A 19,749-nucleotide genomic window follows, 5' to 3' on the forward strand; every position below is an offset into this window, starting at 1 on the left:
CCTCCACACCTCCGCCATTGGATGCATCAACTCCTTCCCAGGTAAGTATCTCATCTACAATTCCAGCAAAACCTCATCCTTATAATACCAGGCTACGTAATAACATTACAAAGCCAAAAACGTATCTTTGACCTTCACACAACCACCACTCCCTCCACTATTGAACCTTCCACGTTCAAACAGGCCCAGCAACACCTCTCCTGGCGACAAGCCATGAGCAACAAATACAATGTCTTACTCTCCAATCACACAAGGTCACTTGTTCCACGCAATCCTTCAAAAAATGTTATTGGGTGTAAGTGGGTCTATAGAATTGAGAAAAATCCCTATGGGTCCATCGCTTGTTATAAAGCTCACTTAGTGGCTAAAGGTTTCCATCAACGATCTGGGATAGATTATTCTGAAACCTACAACCCAGTTGTCAAACGTGCAACTATTCAATTATTACTTACTCTTGCTTTGACTAACGATTGGTCTCTTCTCCAACTGGATGTAAATAATGCGTTCTTGCAAGGCTCTTTATTTGAGGCGGTTTTCATGGATCAGCCCCTCTGGCTTCACCAACCCTGATCTTACTGATCATGTATGTCGCTTACACAAGGCCATATATGGGCTTCGACAAGCACCTCGCGCATAGTACCATGAATTTCGTAATTTTCTTATCTCGGGAGGATTCACCAACTCGCGCATGGTACCATGGTACCATATCGGATGGATGGTAGGTGAAGTTTAATTTCAACTAAATTGGTTGGTAAGTGGAGGTCGCTGCCTGTAACTCAAAAAATTTAACAATATTAAGTTGAGTTGGTGGAACTGATACCGTCAAGTTTAATTTTTAATAAAAAAAAATGAAGAGAAAGATCAATTTGAATACAGATACTAAATCTCTCAAATAAGATGACACTCCAAATGGATGCCAACTATCAAAAAGTAAAGAAATGTTCACACGCCATTCCCAATGTTGTGCTAAACTCCTTACTTATTGAATCATGCTATGTAAGGCAAGCTTGTCCCCAAACTGTTTTGCCCAATAAACCCCTACCACATGCATGGGCCTGTGTCGCTCAGCATTTTCCTTCATTTTTTCCCTTATTCACCAAACTCTCTTCAACATGGATGTTTAAAAAAAAGATCCATAAAGAATGGATGAGCTAGGCTTGGGGAAGCTCCCTAGCTAAAAATGGCAACTCCAACAATTGAAGAATAATCCACCTGAAACCGTGCAGGTATAAGCCTACAACGAAGGACAACCTTCAACCGAATCTCCACTCCACATCCTCATATTTTCAACCACGCAAATGTCTAAATTCCCCCACCATCACCTTCTGCCTCCTTCCCTTCCCCCACTCCCCCCCAAAAAATTTTAAAAAATTAAAAAAAAAAAAAAAAAAAAAAAACTTACCCTGCACACGCATTCTTTCACGCATTAATTCACTAGATAAATAAATTAGTTTTATGCATGCATGCATGCACAGATAGACATATAGATAGAAGGAATTGAAGGAAGGAAAGATATAATAGAGAAGCATATATACCGATCGATGAAGAAGAGATTATGGTAATGAGGAGACTGTGTCCGAACTTGGAAAGGGAAGATGGGCTGGAGACGGTGCTGGAGGTGCCCATCCCGGAGGATATGTTCAAGAGCTTGGGGAACAATGTGGAGGTGCGGTGGCAGAACATGCTCACCTGGATGAAGGCTCAGAACTCCGGCAAGTGGTCGTCCCCCCTTATCGCCGCCCGCTTCAACGACCTCCGCTTCCTTCTTTTCATCGTGGGTTCCCCTCTCATCCCCCTTCGCGTCCATCTGGACCACTCCATTCGCCGTCCCATTCGCGATTGCTCCATTGTAAGTTTTCTCCCTTGCAATCAACTAATACGTATCCTCTTCATTGCATTCATTATACACGTAAACACCCCTCCCTTTTTGAATTTCTTTTCTTTTTCTTAAGAAAAGATTGAATATATGTGTGCAAGGCTTACATGCATGTTTTTATATATAGACCTGAATATTATGAGTGTTTTCACGCAACTAAATATTAAATTGGGAGCAGCATTTGGTATTGTTTAGATCAGGTGGACAATACACTTGAGTATTGTTGTGCATATGTTTCTCTCTTAATAATTTTTTAAAATTTCAATAAAAAAAAAAAAATTTATCATTTTTTGTTGAATTTTTTTTTTAAAAAAAAGGGAATTTGAGTTGTATTTGACTAGCTAAAAAAAATTAAAAGGGAAGACAATTAAATATTACTTCCTCTCTAGCTATAATTTTTGCATAATTTTTATGCTCAGACATTAATTACTTGTATCATGGATTGTCAATTTCTTTATATATATACATAATGATATCCGAGACCCTTTGAACACTTGACTAATCCACCGGGATAATGAGCTCGTTCCTCTACCCTCTTCACTTAGATATTAAAATATTATTTGTAATGAAAAGTTGCATCCCTCAGGACTCGAATTCTGACCATTAACCACATGAGTCTTGAGTTTACTACTTGAATCACGCCTAGAGAGAATTTTAAATATATATTTATATGATGTTTCTCTTAAAAGCTAACTAAAGAATAGATTTTTTAATGATATAGTGGCGATTCGTTTTGAGGCATGTTTTATTTATTCCTTTAAGAAAATAAAATGGGAAAAATTTTAGATTAATCCATGTGAACTAAAAGAGACTCTTCTTTCTATAATAATTGCATAAATATATAATAGCTTTGAAGAAGTAAATCTTATGACACATTATTTATTTATTTATTTATTTTATAATGAAGAAATGAACTAGAATATGTATAAAATTAAACTTGCTGCTCTAATTACATCTTTAATGTATGAGAATAAAATGTAATTGAAGAAAATAAAATCAAATTTATCCCTTAATTTTATTATATTATTCATTTCAATTTTCTTTGCAACTATCAGTTCATATATCTACGATCCAAACTTGACATAAGTATTGATACAAGGAAATCATTGGTAACTCAGGAATAAGGCAAAAGATTTACAACTCAAATATGTTGTCATTTACATTTATTTTTATTTTTTTGACAATTTCTTCAATCTGAGGTAAAGTACCGTTGCCTGTTATTTGCAACAGAAATTAAGATTGGTACACGTACTATTATAATTAATCTCCTTTTCGATATTGTTATTCATCGTTCAGGAAGCTTCAACGGCCAAATACATAGTACAACAGTACATAGCAGCAACAGGCGGGCAGGCAGCTCTGAACTCGGTGCAGAGCATGTGCGTGACGGGACAGGTGAAGGTTGGTGCCTCAGACTTCCACCAAGGAGGCGACAGCGTGAGGGCGAGAAGCAGCGAGGAGACGGGAGGCTTTGTCCTCTGGCAAAAGAACCCCGACCTGTGGTGCCTGGAGCTCGTCATCTCCGGCTGCAAAGTCACCTCCGGCAGCAACGGCAAGCTCTCCTGGAGACAATCCTCCAACCAGAGAAACTCCATCTCCAAAGGCGCCCCCAGACCTCTCCGCCGCTTCTTACAGGTAATTTAATTTCCAAAAAAAAAAAATTGACAATTAATTAAGTAACGATGATCATCTTAACATGCATTAACAGAGAAGACGTAAAAATTTTGTTGCAGGGGCTGGACCCGAGATCCACGGCGTACCTGTTTCTGGACGCGGTGTGCATCGGAGAGAAGATAATAAACAACGAGGACTGTTTCATCTTGAAGCTGGAGACGAGCTCCGCCACGCTGGAGGCGCAGAGCGGCCCCAACTTCGAGATCATCCACCACACGATATGGGGATATTTCAGCCAGAGGTCGGGGCTGCTGGTGGAGTTCGAGGACTCCAGGCTGCTGAGGATGAAGACGAAGGGGGAGGACGACGTCTTCTGGGAAACCAGCACGGAGTCGGTGATCGAGGACTATAGATACGTCGACGGCGTCAACGTGGCCCACAGCGGGAAGACCACGGTCACGGTGTTCAGATACGGGGAGCAGTCGGCCAACCACAAGAGGGAGATGGAGGAGACGTGGAAGATTGAAGAGGTGGACTTTAACGTGTGGGGTTTGTCCTCGGAGTGCTTCTTGCCTCCTTCGGATCCATTTTGTGCCGCCGGAGGATACCGAGGTGAGGGAAAGATGAAAGACTAATGTAGTAATGTGTGTGTTGTTCGGGAAGTCTTTTGGAAGGAATTAAAAATTTAGCCCCTTCATCATTTCATTCGGGAGCATTTCGGGACACAAGAGCAGTGATTGAGTTTCACACTCAATATTTTTTATGTTTCCAAGATATCCTTGGTTCTAAGAGCTACCTTTCCCATGTTTGAAAATATGGTGAGAGGATGCCTGTATATAAAAGCAAATTTGAATGGAGCATTGTAAGGAAAAACAAATGCTCAGTTAGGATCAAAGATTATGTTGGTGGGAAGGAAAATTTGAAGAAAATTTATTTTTTATTATATTTTGTCTTTGTTTAAATAATATTGAAAAAGAAAATCTTTTCTAATATAATTAAAAATTAAGAAAAATCATATATTAAGGATGCGTAAAATTAAAATTTTATTCATTAATTTGACATATTTTTTATTTTCTTTTTTACTTTCCTTTATAACCAAACATGAAAAAGTAAATTCCTCCATATTTTCCTTTCCTTTCTCTCTCATTTTCCAAGTTCCAAATGGGGCCTAAGGATCTATTTGCAGTAAGGATTTAAAGTAGGAAAAGAAAGCGAAAGGAAAATAAGGAGGAAATTTATTTTTCCTTATATTTTCATTCTCTATTAAATACTAGAAAAATAAAAGTTACCTTTAATATGACTAAAAATTTAAAAAATATAATATTGATAGTATGTAAAATCAAATTTTTGTTTATAAATTTATCATATTTATATTTTTTATTTTCTTTGATAACTAAACATGAAAATGAAGATTCTTTTAAGTTTTCCTTTTCTTTTTTGAATATTTTCTAAGTTTCAAAGCGGGCGGAATACAATTTTGATGCATCGAAGGTTTTTTTTTTTTATAGTAGTTTTAGTTTTTAGGCTAATCATGTACGCCTATTTGGGGAGTTTTTGTAACCAAAAATTCAACCATCGAGTTTGTCATTATTTTGTAAGTGTTCATCCTTGTATGGGCAATCCTACCTATACTCTTTAATTGAGCATTGTAAGGAAAATTAAAGAGATAAAATTCTGATGCATAGAAGATTTTTTTATTGCTCAATTTTTTTTAACACTGATCTTGCATTACCTTTTTTTTATTTTTTTTATTTAACTATGTACTCATGTAGCAATTTCTTACTCTCCAAAATTGTTTTCTTTATCTTTTATTGATCCTATGATAAAAATAGGAATAGGAATGATAATATGAAGGGAATTAGACATTGTTTTTTTTTTGTGAAAATAATTTTTATTTTTACATAATTATTTTGAAAACGCACACACGTTGACATTATTTTTAGTACATTTTTTTAAAAAAAAATAGTTTTGAAAAACATTTTTTTTTTGTTTTTTGATTAATAAATACACTTAACTTTGAAAAATTGAAAAAAGAAGGTTAAAATATTAAAATATTACAATATTTACAAGAACAAAATACGATTATATATTTTTATAAATTTTGAATAAATAATATGCTTTAATAATAATAGGCATTTTAGATATGTTTCTTTTATTCTTATTAGTTGTGGATACAATATGTATGTTAAAACCATTGACTTGAATTTTTAATGTGTCTCGTTTATTTAGATTTACTTTTTTAGGGAATAGTGTGGTTTTAAAAACATGGAAAATTAGTTCATTATAAGAAGCGGGTTTTCTACATAGGATCTGGAACCCACTAATCACAAGATACTACATTAATTTTTTAGAGATAATGGGAAGTTAAAGAGACTTGTTTAGATTTTAAAATTTATTAAATTACTAATGTGCTCATAATTTACAAATATTATAATTATAAAATAATTTATAAATTGGGGGCAATTTTGAAAAGACGATTAAATAAAAAAGAAAAGATTAAAAATCACCTAAACTTCTTATTTTAATAGGTAAGAGTAGTTCCATTGAAATGAAAAGGAATGGGAAAAAGCAAGATGCTGAGAGGCAAGCTCAAAAGGATACAAAGCAAGCTGTAGGGCAGAATAGACAAGGCTTGGCAATACAGAGAACAAATAGTAGATTAAGCCACATTCCCGAAGAAGAGCGTTATGCAGTCCACCAATTCACTGCTTTGTTTGCACAAGCTAAAATAGGCAGCAATCCAACCACATTTTTGTAGGTTGTCAAGAGTTAGAGTTTTAGTTTTTGAATTGAACCAAAGGAAGTAGGACACCGTCTGAGTTCCAAATCAATTTGAAGGGGACGGATAAATTGGATTTAATAAAAAATTAAAGTGGTTAATAGAAAATTTAAAATAAATTAAACAAAAAAAAAAAAAGTAAATGCACAAATATTGAAGCAAGTTATGTAAGCGAGAGTAGGGATAGAGAAATGTGAACTTTTTTTTAAAGTGCTTCATGATGTGTGGAGGGGACTCATTTAATCACTGGTTGTGATTGAATTCAGTGAGGAAACAACATGCAAACACTCAATGATTTCAAAAATAATTTGAAAAAATTACTGAGGACTCAAAATACAAAGTTTTTTCTTCTCATTGGTTACTCTCCTTCTAAACCACATATCTTACACACACATATAACTCCATATATATAGCAAAGTATGGGATGATGGTGAAGAATAATTCAAAGAAGCAGGCTGGTTTTGGTGGAGGTAAGTGCCGACTGCAGCTCAACAATTTCAACGAAATTGGCTGGGGTTGGTGGAGGTAGGTTGCCTGTCAAGTTTATTTTTCAACATCCCCCCTTAAACTTGACTCTCCTGACTTTATCATTCTGAGCATTGTTTTCAGTCTTCATGTATAGCGCATGTTAATAGGGACACTTATCAAATCCACTCTTCTGGAAATAATCATCAATTCTCATGTTCAACGCATGAAGTGCCTGCTTCAAGCCACAGAATGCTTTCTTCAACTTGTACACTCTATCTTCTTTGCCCTTTTTCAAATATCCAGGTGGCTGATCGATAATATAGATCTCTTCTTCTAGAAAACCGTTCAGAAATGTTGATTTCACGTTCAGGTGGTAAATACTCCATCCATTTTGTGCAGAGAGTGAAATTAGTAATCTGATAGTCTCAAGCCTAGCAATCCGGGCAAAGATTTCTCCATAATTAATCCCTTCTTTCTTCCTGTAGCCCTTGGCAATAAGTCTTGCTTTACATCTTTGGACTTCTCTTTGAATATTCTTCTTCGTCTTATAGACCCATTTCACGCCAATAGTCTTGCAATCCTTCAGGAGATTTGTCAGCTCCCAAGTCTTGTTCTTATCGATGGATTGAATCTCCTCATTCATCTCTTTTCTCCATTTGTCTTCTTTATTAGCCTCCTCAAAGCTAACTAAGTCGTTAGTCAACAACAGACAATATAAAGTAATATACTCTTCCATAGGTTTTGTATTTTCATACAGATCAACTAGGTTATAGGCTCCTCTAGGCCTCATGTCTGAGATTTCACACTCAATTGGTGATGGAGTTTTAATCCTTTGTGGTGAATGGAAACCGTGTGGAGGTGTCTGCAATTCGAAGACTTATGACTCAATAGCCACTTCTCTTGTCTGTGTGGGTTCTTCTCCTTCAAGTGTCAATTCTGCATCTTTGGAAGATTCAACCTGGTACCACTTTCAGAATTCATTTTCTTCAAAAATGACATCCCAACTGAAAATGACTTTCTTGTTGATGGTATTATAGAGTTGATATCCCATGGTATTGTCATCATATCCAACAAGGATACACTTCTCTCTTTTTCTTTTAACTTTGTCCTTCTTGCCTCTAAGAACTTGGTGTAGGCTATGGAGCCAAACACTCTAAGATGACTCACACTGGGCTTGTGCGTACTCCAAGCTTCATATGGTGTCTCTGTATCAAGACTCTTTATAGGACACCTGTTGAGCAGATAGACTACACATAACACTACTTCAGCCCAAAAATTTTTGGGCACATTCTTATCCTTTAACATGCTTTTGGCCATGTTAAGGATCGTGCGGTTCTTCCTCTTAGCTACACCATTCAACTGGGGAGTGTAGGTTGGTTTGAACTAGATTTTAATCCCTTGTTCTCTAAGGAATTCCTTGAAAGCTTCTTCTTTGTACTCTGCTCCTTGGTTTGATCGGAGTGATTTGATGTGATAGCCACTCTGCTTCTCCATGAGAGCTTTGAACTCCTTAAATTTGTCAAACACTTCTGACTTCCTTTTTAGGAAGTAGACCCAAGTCTTCCTATTGTAATCGTTAGTGAAGGTGAGGAAGTATCTATTATGTTCATTTGAAAATGGTTTCAATGGACCACACACATCTATGTGTACTAGCTAGAGCGGCATGGTAGATCTCCAGTCGGCATACTTTCCAAAGTTGTTTCTGTGTTGCTTGCTCAAAACACATTTTTTATGTATCTCATTCGGATGCTGGATGTTGGGTAAATCTTTCACCATCTTCTTGCTTTCCAACTGCTTCAAGCTTTCAAAGTTGAGGTGTCCAAACCTCAGATGCCACGGCCAATCTTTGTTATTGATGATGGCGCTTAGATATCTTAGCGTGTCATGATAGATGGCGAGAGAAAACATCTAATTCTTCGTCACAGTGACTTAAGTGATGAGCTTACCTTGAGCATCTGATATCACCATCTGCTTATCTCTAAAGCTAATTTGTTCGCCTTTCTTCACAAGCTATCTGTGACTTAAGATGTTGGTCTTCATGTCTAGCACATAATAGACATTGGAGATGAAAGTGTGACCTCTAACCTTCCGCTTGATCAGAACATCTCCTCTCCCTCAAATTGGGACTTTAAAGAGATCGCCAAAAGAGATCTCCCCCTGAACTTTCTTATCAAGTTCAATGAATAGGTTCTTTCTATCATTCATATGGTTTTTGGTTCCAGAGTCGAGGTATCAAACACTTTGGTATTGGGTTGAGTTGTATGCCATTAGCATCAATGACTCTCCAGCTATATCTTCAATTTCAGCAAGGTTAGCCTCCTCGTTAACCTTTTCTTGTTGTCGCCCCCAACACTCGTTGCTATAGTGGCCAAACTTATGGCAGTTATAGCACTTAATGTTTCTTTTATCAATGTTCTAACGATTGTTGTAACCACTACCTCTTTTTCCATGTCCTCTTCCTCATGGGACGTTGTTTTATTGTCCACGTCCTCCTTGTCTACCTCGGTCTCCTCCTTTGGATTCGGTATATCTAGATCCTCTTCCGTAAGATCCTTGACCTCGCATTCATCCTCTGTGTGATGTCCCCCCTTAGTCATGTTTCCCATAAGTCAAAGATAGTTTTGACTGTAGGACTTGTTCCAGTGACTTACCATCACTTCTTTTGTTCACCTTCTACTTATAAGCTTGCAAAGATCCTATGAGCTCTTCTATAGACATGGTCTCTAGATCTTTCATTTCTTTTAGTGTGACGACTATGTAGTCAAATTTTGGATCAAAATATTGCAAAATTTTCTCACATATCCTCATGTCTATGAGACTCTCTCCATTTCTCTTCAATTGGTTCGAGGCAATCATTACTCGAGTATAGTACTCGATAATGGACTCAGACAACTTCATTTGCAAGGATTTGAATTCACCTCGTAGAATTTGGAGGCAAATCCTCTTCACTTTGTCGACTCTTTTGTGAAGTAGCTCAAACTCGATAGGGTTCCTATAGCTGTCACGCCCCAAACCCGGAAATTGGACCCGGGGGTGAATTTAAGTAACCTAACCTGTCTCTGTATCAATTAAAACATACATGATACAATACAAATAAGAGGGTCTGGCCCCGTAGGGTACACGGTTGCCCTATATACATACTCATACCAATTCATACTCACCAGATACGCAGCGGAATACGGTCTTTTATACATAAACAAGATCATACTAGAGTCTATACAAACAAGACATACATTCCCAAAATTACAACACGTACCCTAGGTGTCTACAAACTATCTTGACAACTTGGATATCAAAACTCGTACCTAAAAGGTACTAGCAGTAGCTACAACACCCCTTTACTTCCGGACGCTAGGATGCTACTTACCGCTACCTAAAGGCCCTGAAAATATTGTACGTACATTCGGGGTGGGACATCTCTCAGTAAGGAAGAAAATAGTTTATATCAGTGTGTGGCATACCAGTGTCATTTTACATACTTCATAACACTATACATACTATACAGTTTGAAACAATTCATACAATTTCATACAGTTCCAGTATTTTCACAAAAACCATTCCAGTTCATACGATATCCAACATACATACATACATACATACGGTCAGTGTCGTCACACTAGTTCGCAACTACACCAGGTCACCCCGTCTCACAGCGATTACATTGCTACATATGCAACTATGCTGTGACGATCAAGGCCCAATGGTGAATGCATTGCTTCATACGCAACTACACAAGGTCACCTAGTCTTACAACGATTACATTACTACATATGCAACTACTAAGATCTACGACTCAAGCCCAATAGTGAATCCATTGCTACATACGCAACTACACAAGGTCACCTAGTCTCACCCTGATTACATTGCCACATGCAAAACTACGTTGCGACGACCTAGGCCCACTATGAATCCATTGCTTCATACGATGTAGCATATAGCTCACACCACTTCGGTGACCAACCGGAATTAGACTGGTGATATTTCACACCCTCGGATATAAAGTCGGACACTCTTGCCTATAGCAATTAACCGTTCCATGGTATAGCGTATGGTAATTAGCCACCACATAGCTGTTTCGGCGTACGGTAATTAGCCGCCACTAGCCGATTTCACAAAACCTGGAATCATTTTGGAACTCACATCCCTATACATTTCAGCGTACGGTAATTAGCCGCCACATAGCTGTTTTACAAATACCTTGAACAAATACATACATCCATACATACCACACTTATTTGGTTTACAACAAATCATATCATTTACCAATTCAAGTATACAATTTATGCAAATATGGATTACGGTCACCTCAATAATACAGTTTAAACACAACTAATAGTTTTCCAAAAAAAATAGAGATGATACCCGAAATCCCCAATTTTCCCAAAAAACTGTAACCTGAAAATCCCGTAATTTTACCCAATAGATTTCTCCAAATAAGTAGCCAAAACATATATACGATCGTAGCCTATAAGCTTACCGATCCCGATTTCAAAAATAAACTGATATAAACAGAATCCCCTTACCTTAACCCAAATTCCAACTACGAACTCCACGGTCTTCAAAACTACGAACCGAGACTCCAAAACCTACAAACCATAGTACAAAACATACTTACAATTTGTACTACTATACATATACTAAATCAAAAACGAAAACCGAGCCTTACCTCGATTTTGGCCCGAAACCCGAAATCGCTCCAAACGAGATTCCGATCCACTAGAAACGTAGAGAATCATTTACTGATCCTCGCAGTAACTTTGGATTTACGATTCTAGCGACGATCAGCAACCAAAACTAAAGAGAGAGAGAGTGGAGGGAGAATTTTAGAGAGAGAGAGAGAGAGAGAGAGAGAGAGAGAGAGAGAGAGAGCTTTTCGGGAAACTTAGCCCCAAAGCAACTGAAAACACCTTTTTATAAGCCTTTGACTCGAGAGGATTCGTCGACGAATTGTTGTCCTCGTCGACGAAGTCTTCAGGGATTTTGTCGACGAGACGACAATTTCGTCGACGAACCCTGATATTTAAATTTTTCCAAACTTCTCGGCTTTTTCTCATCGACGAGCCTCTAAATTTCATCAACGAGTTCTTCACTAATTTTCGTCGACAAATTATAGCTTCGTCGACAAAGTCTGTACAACTTTCACTTTTACCCCTCTTTACAAAATAAACCTATATATCACGGTTTGGGTTCTTACAATCTCCCCTTCTTACAAAAATTTTGTCCTCGAAATTTGCAATCTCTCTTTACAAACACATTTATACTAATACATACATACTCACTCTGAACCAAGCTGTCACGATACATACATACATACTCTAGAGAATACGGCGGCCATTTATACACAGCCCCGTTACGATACCTACATACATCCTCTAGAGAGTATGGCGGCCATTTATACGCAGCCCCGTTACGATACATATATACATTCCTTCACTTATGGCGGAGGAATACCGTGGTCATACACATACACGATCTCGGGAGCTTACAATACCACAAGACCCTCCCAGAGACTAACCACTAACTACAATATGATAACAGGGGTTTACATACATACATACATACTCATATCACCCCGCTATCCAAGTACTATTCAAACAACTGCGGATACTTTCGGCGTATTTCCGTTTCCAGTTCCCAAGAAACTTCTTCAACCTCGTGGTTTCGCCCCAATACCTTTACTATCGGTATCTCTTTGGTACGAAGCTTCTGAACTTTATGGTCCAGAACCTGAACAAGTATCTCCTCATACGCTAAAGTATCCTCGAGTCCTAAAGACTCGTAACTGATAACATGAGATGGATCCAACACGCACCTTCTCAGCATGGATACGTTAAATACATCGTGGACTCTCGAGAGTGTCGGGGGTAGTGCAACTCTATAGGCTACCAGACCCACTTTTTCAATGACCTCGAATGGTCCAATATACCTTGGGCTTAACTTGCCCTTCCTTCCGAATCTCATCACTCCCTTCATCGGAGCGATTCTAAGGAATACTTTACCCCCTACCTTGAACTCCAACTCACAGCGGCGAACATCCGCGTAACTCTTCTGCCGACTCTGAGCCGATCTAATCCTCTCCTGGATCAAGCTATCTTCTCATATGCCTGCTGAACGAGTTTGGGTCCTAAAACCTGACGTTCACTAACTTCGTCCCAATACAAAGGAGATCGACACCTCTGACCATACAAAGCCTCGAACGGTGTCATCCCTATACTAGCCTAGAAGCTATTGTTATAAGAAAACTCCACTAGTTGCAGAAACTGAATCCAACTACCACCGAAGTCCAATACACAAGCTCGTAACATATCTTCCAAGATCTGTATTGTCCGCTTCGACTGTCCATCAGTTTAGGGGTGGAACGCTGTACTGAAAGTAAGCTTCGTCTCCAATGCTTCCTGCAAACTTTTCCAAAATCGAGAGGCAAATCTTGGATCTCGATCTCAAACGATGGACACCGGCACTCCGTGCAGTCCAACTATCTCCTACACGTAAAGGTTCGCTAGTTTAGTCAAAGGGTAGCTGACCGTCATAGGTACAAAGTGAGCAGATTTCGTCAACCTGTCCATGATCACCCAAATAGTATTTTGCCTGTGAAGCGCTGTCGGTAATCCGGTAACAAAGTACATGGAAATGTGTTCCCACTTCCACACCGGAATAGGCAAAGGCTGCAATGGCCCTGCCGGCCTCTGATGTTCAGCTTTCACATGCTGACACGTCAAACACTGCTCCACAAACCGAGCAATATCCTTCTTCATACCACTCCACCAGAAAGAATCGCACAAATCCCGATACATCTTCATACTACCCGGATGTACCATATACATAGAACGATGCGCTTCCTCCATAATCGTCTTTCTGATCTCATCGTCATTTGGAACACACAGTCTGGTCCCAAATCTCAACACACCTCTGTCAGAGATGTTAAAATTTACAGGCAAACCCTACTGTACTTTCTCCACAATCTCAACTAATTCCGCATCATTAGCCTGCGCGACTTTAATACGCTCAAACAAAGTCGGCTGAATCACCAAGTTAGCAATGAAAGCCTGATGATCACCAAACACCATTTCCACGCCAAGACTTTCCAGATCTTGTCTGATATGATGCTAAACTACAACTGCAGATACTGCTGCATGTTATGACTTCAAACTCAATGCATCTGCTACCACATTAGCCTTTCCTGGGTAATAACTGATCGTGCAATCATAGTCCTTGATCAACTCCAGCTACCGCCTCTGCCTCATATTCAGCTCCTTCTACGTGAAAGAGTACTTAAGGCTTTTGTGGTTAGTGAAAATCTCATATTGAACACCATACAGGTAGTGTCGCTAAATCTTTAAGGCATAAACTACAGCAGCCAACTCTAAATCATGAGTAGGGTAATTCTTCTTATACTCCTTAAGTTGCTGAGAAGCATAAGCTACCACCTTACCCTGTTGCATAAGCACACATCCCAAACCCTTCAGGGACGCGTCGCTATAAATCACAAAACTCTCATTCCTTGAAGGAATGGTTAAAACTAGAGCAGTAACCATCCGGTGCTTCAACTCGAGAAAACACTGCTCGCAATCACTAGTCCAATCAAACTTCACTCCCTTCTTAGTCAATCGTGTTAGAGGTCCAGACAATTTAGAGAAACTCTCTACGAATCGACGATAGTAACCTGCTAACCCTAGAAAACTCCGAACCTCCTACACACTCTTCGGTTTAGCCCAGTAGACCACAACTTCAATCTTACTGGGATCAATGGAGATATCGCCCTCAGACACTACATGGCCTAAGAACGCGACCTGATTCAACCAAAACTCACACTTCTTCAGCTTAGCATACAACTTCTTCTCCCGCAGAATCTGTAACACTAACCTCAAATGTTCCACATGTTCTTCCGTACTCCTCGAGTATACCAGAATGTCATCAATAAATACCACTACGAATCGATCTATGTACTCATGGAAAACCCTGTTCATCAGATCCATGAACACTGCCGGCGCATTGGTCAACCCAAATGGCATAACCAAGAATTCATAGTGGCCATATCTAGTTCGAAAAGCAGTCTTTGCTACATCCTCAGACCTAACCCTCACCTGATGATACCCTGATCGTAGGTCGATCTTTGAAAAGACCTGTGTTCCCTACAGCTGATAAAAAACATCATCTATACAAGGCAAAGGGTATCGGTTCTTCACCGTCACTTTGTTGATCTCACAGTAGTCAATACACATACGCATCGATCTGTCCTTCTTCTTCACAAATAATACTGGAGCCCCCCAAGGCAAAACACTAGGTTGAATGAATCCCCTGTCTAGTAATTCTTGCAACTGCTCCTTCAATTCCCGAAGTTCTGCTAGAGCCATCCAGTATGGAGCTTTAGAGATCGGTGTCTGACCAGGCAGCAACTCTATTGCAAACTCCACCTCACGATCCAGAGGTAAACTGGGTAAATCTTCTGGGAACACATCCGAAAACTCATTGACCACCCGAATATCCTCAAGTCTTAACTCATCCCGTGGCAGTTCCTTCACGCAAGCTAGGTACCCCTAACATCCGTCTAAGAGTAGCCTCCTCGCCTGTAGTGCCGATAGAATCTGTGGCGCTGGATGCACACACGATCCTACAAACTCATACTCCTGCTTCCTAGGAGGTCTGAACACTACTACCTTCCTACGACAATCAATTACCGCATAACTGGAGAACAACCAATCCATGCCCAGTATGATGTCAAAACCCGACATGTCTTATACTACTAGATTTTTCGGTCGCGGTCTCTCTTGAATCACCACTGGGCAGTTTCCTAAAACCTTACTATAAACCGTTATACTTCCAGTCGGCGTAGCCACAGCCAAACATTCATCCAAAAGTTGGGTTTCAACCCCACACAATTTCACAAATCTAGCAGATATGAACGAATGGGTTGCCCCCGAATTAAATAAAAAAATAGCTCTATTTGAAAGCAATAACATGTACCTGTCACCACATTACCAGCGTGTTCCGCATCTGCTAGAGTAAATGAATATACTCTCGCTGGAGCCGTGGTCGCTTGGTAATTTACCCGAGGCATCTGATTACTCCCACGGTTTTGGCTCTGTGCAGGCATAATCCTTCCCTGTTCCTAACAGTTCTTTGCTATGTGGCCTGACTTGCCACAGTTGTAGCATACACCCCAAAATGGTCGACACTCACCATCGTGCCATTTATGGCACTTAGCGCATGGTGCGGAGGATGGATCCCCCTAAGCATTCAGCCGCTCGGTGTTCTGTCGATAACCAGAGCTGTAGTTCTTCTTCTTCTTCTTCCACTGACCCTATCAAGGACCACTCTGAGGACCAGAAGACACTGGCCTCTTTCCCTGAACCTGCATTACCTCATCTCCCCGAAGGTCGGTCTCAACTATGGTGGCTTTATCCACCAGAACAGAGAACTCACAGATCTGCAGCATCCCCACAAGATAGATGATGTCTTTCCTTAGACCCTTCTCGAACCTCCGAGCCTTCTCGTGCTCATTCAGAACCAAGTATGATGCAAATCGAGATAACACGATATATCTAGAAGCATACCTCTGCTCCATCAAAGTTCCCTGCGTCAGGCCCGAAAACTCATCGGCCTTAGCATCCCGTGTGGAGACCAGAAAGTATCTTTCGAAAAATACCTCCTTGAAGCGGCCCCACGTCATACTAGATGGACCAGCCCTCTGCCTCTCCAGCAGGCTCACTGTTGTCAACCATCGCCCTGCCTCCCCAGTCAACTGGAAGGTGGCATACAAAACCTTCTGCTTCTTAGTGTAGTGGAGAACTTCTAAAATCCTTTTGTTCTTCTCGACCCAGTCTCCCGCCATAATCGGATTCGGTCCTCCCATAAATGTCGAAGGGTGCATGCATGTGAACCTCTCGAAGGTACACCCCACATTAGTAGGAGAGCTCTCACGTCTCCTAACACTCCGCCCAATCTCTCGGATCACCTGTCTCGCTAAGCCATGAGACATAGAGGGAGAATCGTCGCTCGTCGTCTCCTCAGAGCCACTCTCCAAGTTATTATCCTTGGGCTCCATACTGAAAACAAAATAGGAATCTGTTAGAATTCCTATATCGTACATAGTTAACACAATCATAGGCCTAATCATGTCAACTATTACTCTCACAGGTCTAAGCCTGCCCCGTCACACCAACACAAATCCATCAATGGTCTGCCCTGCCTTTACTGGAATCATTATCCTAGGTAAAACACGAAATACCGCCGACAAATCCCAATCTAGCAACAAAACAACCCTCGACCAACACTACCCATTTCCTACATCCTATACTCTGGTAGGTACATATCAATACTCCTAACCAAGTCTACAAGACCAAACAACCTGGTTAGCTCTGATACCAAGTTGTCGCGCCCCAAACCCGAAAATGGGACCCGAGGGTGAATTTAAGTAACCTAACCTATCTCTGTATCAATTAAAACATACATGATACAATACAAATAAGAGGGTCCGGCCCTGTGGGGTACACGCTTGCCCTATATACATACTCATACCAATCCATACTCACCAGATATGCAGCGAAATACGGTCTTTTATGCATAAACAAGATCATACCAAAGTCTATACAAACTAAGACACACATTCCCAAAATTACAACACGTACCCCAGGTGTCTACAAACTATCCTGACAACTTGGGTATCAAAACTCGTACCTAAAAGGTACTAGCAGTAGCTACAACACCCCTTTGCTTCCGGACGCTAGGATGCTACTTACCGCTACCTGAAGGCCCTAAAAATATTGTACGTACATTCGGGGTGAGACACCTCTCAGTAAGGAAGAAAACAGTTTATATCAGTGTGTGGCATACCAATGTTATTTTACATACTTCATAACACTATACATACGATACAGTTTGAAACAATTCGTATAGTTTCATACAGTTCCATTATTTTCACAAAAACCATTCCAGTTCATACGATATCCAACATACATACATATGTACACACATACATACATACGGTCAGTGTCGTCACACTAGTTCGCAACTACACCAGGTCACCTCGTCTCACAGCAATTACATTGCTACATACGCAACTACGCTGCGACAATCAAGGCCTAATGGTGAATCCATTGCTTCATACGCAACTACACAAGGTCACCTAGTCTCACAACGATTACATTACTACATATGCAACTACGAAGATCTACGACTCAGGCCCAATAGTGAATCCATTGCTACATACACAACTACACAAGGTTACCTAGTCTCACCCCGATTACATTACCACATGCAAAATTACGCTGCAACGACCTAGGCCCACTATGAATCCATTGCTTCAAACGATGTAGCATATAGCTCACACCACTTCGGTGACCAACCAAAATTAGTCTAGTGATATTTCACACCCTCAGATATAGAGCCGAACACTCTGCCTACAGTAGTTAACCGTTCCATGGCACAGCGTACGGTAATTAGCCGTCATATAACTGTTTCGACGTACGGTAATTAGCCGCCACTAGCCGATTTCACAAAACTTGGAATTATTTTGGAACTCACATCCCTATACATTTCAGCATATGGTAATTAGCCGCCACATAGCTGTTTTACAAATACTTTGAAGAAATACATACATCCATACATACCACACTTATTTGGTTTATGGCAAATCATATCATTTACCAATTCAAGTATACAGTTTATGCAAATATGGATTACGATCATCTCAATAATACAGTTTAAACACAACCAATAGTTTTCCAAACAAAATAGAGATGATACCCGAAATCCCCAATTTTCTCGAAAAATTATAACCCAAAAATCCCGTAGTTTTACCCGATAGATTTCCCCAAATAAATAGCCAAAACATACATACAATCATAGCCTACAAGCTTACCGATCCCGATTTCAAAAATAAACTGATATAAACAGAATCCCCTTACCTTAACCCAAATTCCAACTACGAACTCCACGGTCCTCAAAACTACGAACCGAGACTCCAAAACTTACAAACCATAGTACAAAACATACTTACAATTCGTACTACTATACATATACTAAATCAGAAACAAAAATCGAGCCTTACCTTGATTTTGGCGCAAAACCCAAAATTGCTCCAAACGAGATTCCGATCCACTAGAAACATAGAGAATCCTTCACTGATCCTCGCAGTAACTTTGGATTTACGATTCCGGCGATGATCGGCAACCAAAACTAAAGAGAGAGAGTGGAGGGAGAATTTTAGAGAGAGAGAGAGAGAGCTTTACGGGAAACTTAGCCCCAAAGCAACCCAAAACACCTTTTTATAAGCCTTTGACCCGAGAGGCTTCATCAACGAATTGTTGTCCTCATCGACGAAGTCTTCAAGGATTTCATTGACGAGTCGGCAATTTTGTCAACGAACCCTGATATTTAAATTTTTCCAAACCTCTAGGCTTTTTCTCGTCGACGAGCCTCTGAATTTCGTCGATGAGTTCTTCACTAGCTTCATCGACGAATTATAGCTTTGTCGACTAAGTCTGTACAACTTCCACTTTTACCCCTCTTTACAAAATAAACCCATATATCACGGTTTGGGTTCTTACAATAGCTCTAATATCAACTGTAGTGACCCAAAATTTTATGCTCTGATACCAACCGAAGTAGCCCAAACACGATAGGGTTCCTATAGCTCTGATACCAACTGTAGAGACCAGAACCTACAAATAATTTTACATAGCGGAAGACCTCAAATATATTTATACCAGAGTACTAATTACCTCATTATAACAACAATATCTCCAATATCAAATTTAATGCATCCTTAGGAATTATAAAACACACAAAAATAACAAGTTTAATATTTAAACTCAATTTCTCTTTCTAATCCCGCCCACACTTCCGCTATGCTAATCTGATTTTGGTTAGGCTCCTCAGGTTATCTGAAATGTTTGATAAAAATTAGGGTGAGAAACCTTTCAGTAACAAAGGACTAGATTATTATCAATGTGTGGCTCAAATGAGGTTTAGTGTAAAAATAACTCAATTAATAATTTAACAATTAAAACTG

At 39.6% G+C, this 19,749-nt stretch overlaps 1 protein-coding gene across 1 annotated transcript; it reads left to right on the top strand.

Moving 5' to 3' along the window:
* Nucleotides 1-1,555: 1,555 nt before the first annotated feature.
* Nucleotides 1,556-6,248, top strand: LOC131155358 (uncharacterized). Its single transcript, XM_058108468.1, has 4 exons — nt 1,556-1,849; nt 3,173-3,511; nt 3,610-4,102; nt 6,019-6,248. Exons 1-4 carry the CDS (start codon nt 1,556-1,558, stop codon nt 6,246-6,248), a joined length of 1,356 nt encoding a protein of 451 aa, XP_057964451.1.
* The last annotated feature ends 13,501 nt before the right edge of the window (nt 6,249-19,749 follow it).

This window comes from Malania oleifera, chromosome 1 (assembly GCF_029873635.1).
Source record: "Malania oleifera isolate guangnan ecotype guangnan chromosome 1, ASM2987363v1, whole genome shotgun sequence".
Classification (NCBI taxonomy): Eukaryota; Viridiplantae; Streptophyta; class Magnoliopsida; order Santalales; family Ximeniaceae; genus Malania; species Malania oleifera.

Bases quoted from the DNA above. Each gene is read 5' to 3' on its own strand.
- LOC131155358 (XM_058108468.1), top strand. From the start codon at position 1,556: ATGGTAATGAGGAGACTGTGTCCGAACTTGGAAAGGGAAGATGGGCTG. The intron at 1,850-3,172 runs GTAAGTTTTCTC...TTCATCGTTCAG, and splicing joins CCATTCGCGATTGCTCCATT to GAAGCTTCAACGGCCAAATA. The intron at 4,103-6,018 runs GTGAGGGAAAGA...TTATTTTAATAG, and splicing joins TGCCGCCGGAGGATACCGAG to GTAAGAGTAGTTCCATTGAA.